Source organism: Aptenodytes patagonicus, chromosome 3, assembly GCF_965638725.1.
Source record: "Aptenodytes patagonicus chromosome 3, bAptPat1.pri.cur, whole genome shotgun sequence".
NCBI classification, from domain to species: domain Eukaryota; kingdom Metazoa; phylum Chordata; class Aves; order Sphenisciformes; family Spheniscidae; genus Aptenodytes; species Aptenodytes patagonicus.
This window is the reverse complement of record NC_134951.1, coordinates 34581601-34587600: the sequence shown is the minus strand read 5'-3', so window position 1 is coordinate 34587600 and position 6000 is coordinate 34581601. Positions and strand designations below refer to the sequence as shown.

The 6000-nt window shown below is 38.4% G+C and overlaps 1 protein-coding gene across 5 annotated transcripts in view; it reads right to left on the bottom strand.

Annotated features, from left to right (window-relative positions):
• Positions 1-210: 210 nt before the first annotated feature.
• ADGRB3 (adhesion G protein-coupled receptor B3) overlaps positions 211-6000 on the bottom strand; it is a 489817-nt gene continuing 484027 nt past the window's right edge. For all 5 annotated transcript variants that reach the window (XM_076332999.1, XM_076333002.1, XM_076333003.1 and 2 more), the window contains 2 exons: positions 2985-3089; positions 211-1027 (listed from right to left, as the gene is read on the bottom strand). In XM_076332999.1, the coding sequence (XP_076189114.1) occupies positions 839-1027; positions 2985-3089 (294 nt within the window). In that variant the 3' untranslated portion in view covers positions 211-838. The remainder of the gene's footprint in view (positions 1028-2984; positions 3090-6000) is intronic.

Below are 6000 nucleotides of genomic sequence, written 5' to 3'. Positions count from 1 at the left end.
ATGGTACATTGTCACAAAAGAATACCTAAGAAAATGCAGAATGGCTATACAAACCTACTAATATGCTTTAGAAACTCCTTGCAAGAGCTAGAACAACATACTTTTAAAACTCCAAATACATATTCAATATGTTTGTTTTAAAAGAAAATTTTATAAATATGCAAATTTAAGATAAACAAATACAGAATAAAATGCACTAAGAAACTGATATGTAGACAAAGGTTTATTTACACCATACAACATTTTAAATATTTTATACACAGCTGCAGCAGAGAAAGCTACTCTGAGCTTTCCAGAGAAAACTGCAATAATAAAGATGTGAAATATATTATTCATATAAAAGTGAGATTATTACTTTATTGCATTTAAAGCAATGAAGAATGTAGCTCAACAGACATTCATTTAATGACAAAAACTTTGCTTTTATATTATAAAGTAAAAAGTGTAGTAATGGCCAAACAGACTGTTATAAACTTTAAAAACTGCATAAATATATACATTGTGCTTCATGGTGAAGTTTTTTGAAAACTAAACCAAATGAAGCTGTTACAACATGAATCGTTGCTTGAGGTTTATCTATAAAGATTACCTTACAAATCCATTCCACGGGTACTTACAACACACGATGGTAAGAATTGTACACCTGGTTCTCCACTAGCCGCACTAGTGGGAATATACTGTACGAAAAAAATCACTGACATTTGGCACAGGAAGAGCCTGACATAAAGTAGTCACAATGTTCAGACAGGAGCGTCAGGATTCCCAAAGTCTCTTTATTGTCAGTGCAATGAGTTATTTTTGTTTTGTTTTTGTTTTGTTCAGTTTGTTTTCATTTTTGTTAAACTTCTGTTTGAAAGTCACCTTCTTGCACATCTAAAGGCAAGTTCAGACACTTCTCCCATTCTGCTGGTCTGAGTTCTAAAGCATCTTTTGCTTCTGTGTCTAATACGTTTATCGTTGTATAGTGTTGGTAGTCACTTGTGGTTTTGAAACTGTCCCATGGAGCCTTGTTCGGTGCTGAGTTCTCCTGAAGACCAGAGAAGAAAGAAGCATTAAAAACAAGGATGAAATAATGTGTTTTCTGTTTATAAGGCTGATGGCTAATGTGCTCTCATGAGACAGAGAAGCCAGAGAGTGGAAATGACTTTGCAGGGAGCCAGGCTGGCGGGTGTTCAACACCGTTGCGACTCTTTCCTTGTGAACAATCAACACTTTGGCAGGCTCCTCACCTGAGCTGCCAGCTAAGCCCTTTCTTTCACAAGAACCAATGTACATGAGGAATGGCCGAGTGATCCAGTCCCAATAGCCATCTTTTTAATAGTGGTTGTATAGAAAAGTGGGAGAAGAGAAGGGAAGGTAATTGAGAAGAGCTTGCTGCCTGAAATACGGGGTGGTTTGAAACGGAGATTGCCAGCTGGATTCTAAATTGGGGCAGGTGCATGACAGAACCACGGAAACCTAGTCCTTGAAAATGCTGTGAGAGCTACCTTGCTTTACAGGCTGATGAGCTCATGTATATTAGGATTAACAGGCTGAAAGCTGGTTATTTTCTGCTGAATGAATTTTTTTTTTTTGAATGCTAAGTTTTCTAGGGTAAAAGACATTATGGACTAAGACCAATTTAATTAGTGATTTCTGCTGTAACATTGTGGGTGGGACTTAGTTGCCAAAACCTAACATTTTTGCACCATTTTAGATGCCTTTGGATTTTCTGCCTGATATCCAACTATTTTCATGAGAGGTGCAGGTCTCCTTTGAGTCCTGTGTCACCACTGCCTGTACCGTGCTGTAGACTAAGACATCTGAGGCTGTCTAAAATAGCCTGAGATGCCTATATTTAGGTACCTGGATCACTCTCTGACTGTCTTACAGATAGACCATTCCTCTAGGCAGCTTTTATTAGCAGACCTTTCAAAAACATAGCTCCGATGTGAAACAGAGTAAACACAACTCTTCCACTGAGATTCCCTTTGAGATTTTGAGTTAATTCAAGCTTTACACAGACAGCAAATCTCAAATGGGGAGGCGAATGCAAACTTTACATGTCAGCAAATCTCAGAAGGGGGAGTGAGCGAGAACTGGGTGCAAAATAACACGTCACAGCTAAAGGTTCATCAAAGAATCAGGGCCAAATTTCTGCTGGATTAAGATGATGTAAATGATGTAAATCCATTGGCCTCACATCTGCTTAATACCTCTTCTTCATGTCTGAGAGCAGCTCTTCTGAAAAAGTTATAGAATACAATGATTCTAGCTCAGTTCCATTTAATATACAATTTTCACATTATAAAATTATATATAAAATTATTACTAATCATACTATTACTGCTAACAAATAGGTCACACTACATTAGCTGTTTTAATTAGGCAGAATCCACTATTTCCTTGCTTTCATTATCAGATGTAGTCAGGGTGTTACGCATGTGTGTATAAGTGTGTGTGTATAGATTTGAATTATGATGATAGCCGAGTCAACCAGGATGATTTAGTTTTTGCTTTTCCCATGGTAAATATTTATAAACATATTATGGAAAAGACACGGCATTACAGAGACCCTGTGTGCTTTCTGGACCGTCTCACGTATCGGTTTATCTAGCTGGACTTGTTTGTAGTAACTAATTTAATGTCTGCTTGCCTAGCTAGAGGAAAAGCCCTATTGGCCAAATTACATTAGTGAGCTGCTTTCTCTATATAAAGTCCTTTAGACTTGGTGGACACATACAGATTTGAAATGTGTTCCCTACAGTTCAATTACTTGTCATCTATAATGATGTCAGTGAGTTAGTTATGGTCTAGTTGTAAAACCTAATGAGTCTTGTCATAGGTTAGATTAGTGAAATATCTTTTGTTCTAATTTCTGAGGCTATCTAAAGGTAGCAGAGAGTGAGGTCTTCTTGGGAAATATCCTGAATTCAAAGGACTCTTGTTTCATTGTTGTTGTTAAGGATCCATCATATTTGAAATATCTAAGAAGGAAAACTTACCATACTGCCGGATTTTGGTACATCCCGAAATCTGTCCAGCGTCTGAAATTTCTGATTTAACTCTTGAAACAATTCCATGTGCCTCTTTCTTGTATGCATGACCTTCTGCAAAATGGAACATAATTGCTTATATTTATAATTGAATCTGGGTTTTTTTAAGAGAAGCATTATTTTCCCCAACATAATAAAGTAAATTGAATTTGGCAGGGCCATCTTTTCCCTATAGACTCGGCCAATGGAAGTGAATGGCACTGAGCCTTCTCTCTGCTTTGTTTAATGTTCTTCCTGTGTACAAGAGACTGTTTTTACCCCACATTTTTTGAGTTGCTGAAATTAAGAGACACTGTTTTTGTGCTAGCTTAGAAGTATTTTGAAAGTGATGGCAGTTTCTCAGAAGGATATTTCTCTTGCACGTTAGGAATATTTTCTAGAATTTCTGTTTTCAGCATGGATGCTAATATATTAATTTCTATAGGAATGTAACAGCAGTTTGTAATGGTCCCTATCGGAATAATTTTTATGAGAACACTGAACTCAGAAATCTTGGCCCTGAATGGAAAAGCCCCAAATGTTATGTCTTTTTAATTAGACATGTTCTTGTCATTCAGATCATCATAAAAATGCAGTTGAAATGGCATTCATATTAAGAAAACTAGGCACAGTTTTTCAATTTTACTTGCTTTTTTATGTCATGGACTGTGCAATTGGAAACCATCCTCCCTCTAGGCCATGCACAGGGCACTCTTCCACAAAAACTAATTATATGTCACTCCTGTGAAGAGGTGGGGACCCCAAACAGCCCCCACAGTTGGAGGAGCCCTTGGCCATGTATCTGCCTTGGCAGCTACATGGAGAGTGAAGCCTGTTTTCAAGCCTAGACTCTCAAGCCTACCATCTGCGTTGTTTCCAAACAAGTTCACGCTCAGGTATGGATTCAGACCGGCCTCTGGAGCAAAGCCGAAGGCTGCTTACTGTTCAACCAATCTCATGGTTCTGTGGTCCGGGTGGACAGGGGACAGGAGGGACTGAGGATGCTTCACCTCAGTCCAACAGCAGATGGGCTCAGCTTGGCTTTTCTTAAGCTTTTGTAACTGCTTGAACTTGGGTTACATCCAGGGCAGCAGCCAATAATGTTGATAGAAAAGGTGCAGGACACCAGCCTCTATGCACATCCACTAATTGTGAAGCCTGATTTTCCCTGGCGTTGTACATGACAAACCCTGCAAACTTAAGTACGCCGTGCCTGAGTGTGACCCTTCCCAGCAAGTAACGCTTCTGCCGAGTCTGGGTTAGTACCTTTTAAAATGGAGTGGGAGTATCTGACCCTCAAATAATGCTTTACCAATACCAATTTTAACTTTTATCTTTCATTTGCATTCTGTGTTTATAAATTTCATGAACTCTCTCTTGATCATGCATTTCTACTGCTATGCTGTAATAACCATATCATCCTTAATATAGCTACACCGTAGCTTGAGAACTTGTTTCACTTCTGAGAACAGGAAATTGGCAACGTTATTCACAAAAGAGACATGAGATACAGCAAGCAATTAAAGACCTATTAACTTAACATGAGTTGTGGGGTGAATAAGGGAGAAAATTTTGCAGGATTTGGTGAGGAACTCCTTGCAAAACATAATTTAACTGGAGATAGCTGATCTAAATTTATGAGGGGAGTTTCACTTAAGTGACTTCCTAGGGATTCTTTTAAGCTATTGCTGTTATGGTAGACAGGGATATGTAGCAAATTTCATATACATAGAATTTAAAAAAGAAAGGTTCTGCCTCAAAGATTATTATTGGCTGAAATAAGGAGACGTTCACGGGAATGAAAAAGATTTTGTGGGTTAAAATACTGGCTCTAAAAGCAGGAAATAGCATATGACTGTGAAACAAGTATCTCCATTTGGAAACTTTTTAATAGAAGGCTAGGAATATAGAGAATGCTACTTTCTGATATTTTTCTGAATCGTGTACCCAAGAATTTGTTAAATAGCAAATATGAATAATGCAAATGTCTTTCTCAGTTCATTACATTTTTCCTGAGGAGAAGCAGGTGGGAGGAGAAATTAAACTCTTGCAGTGGGAAGTCTGCCAGAAAAAAAGGCTTTAAATTTTATTCTTAATAGCAGAATGACTGGTATGCATATGTACCTATGGATCTTTTCATTGCTTTGTGTTTTCCTGGCTTCCATTCCATAATTCCTACACACTGACACCCGCCCCTCCCCACTGCTTATAAAGAATGATCTGAACTGAAGGTGCAGTAACTTAAATTTCCAACTTTAACTCTTCTTTTCTAGATTTCTTTTAAATTCCTTGTTAGAAAGCACTGTCTTATCCCCTTTGTAGAAAATATACTCTGTTGGGTAACTCTTTCTCTTTTATTACAAAATAACCCACATAGTATTTGTGGGGGTTTAATCTGTTTTCTGTATTAAATGGGCACTGTGAAAAACACAGCTTTATCAATCTTAGAAATACATAAGTTTTATCAATACAGGGCTGGATATCTTGACCAATATACACTAGGATGATTGTAGTAGCATCAGGACCTGAAAAGGATGGAAAAGGAGCTTCTCATGCTGCCCTTTGAAAGCACACCTTCTTTAGGTGCAGCTGGGGATTTGCCCATTAATGCCGCATCCCCTCCAGAAGCACCCGAGTTAGCCACCAGGCTACAGACACACACCTTCTTGTCTTTCCTGCAGGCTCCATAACTCTTGTGCCTCACACCCTAAAGGGGGTCAGACTGAACTGACACCCCTTCTGCATTTCTACCCCCACTCACAAGTAACATCGGGTGTATGTTTTGAAAAGACTAAGCCTTACTCTGATGAGCACCTACCCTCAGAAGAGGGTTCAGAGTGTCGATGGCTATCATCAAGATGGGAAGGACTTCAAACATAAGTTTGTACCCAGCTCCCTTTTTTAGTTACGACAGGGTTTTAGCTGAACTCTGTCTAGCTCAAGCACAAATATTCTCATGAAGATTTGTGGTCAATCTTATGAATAA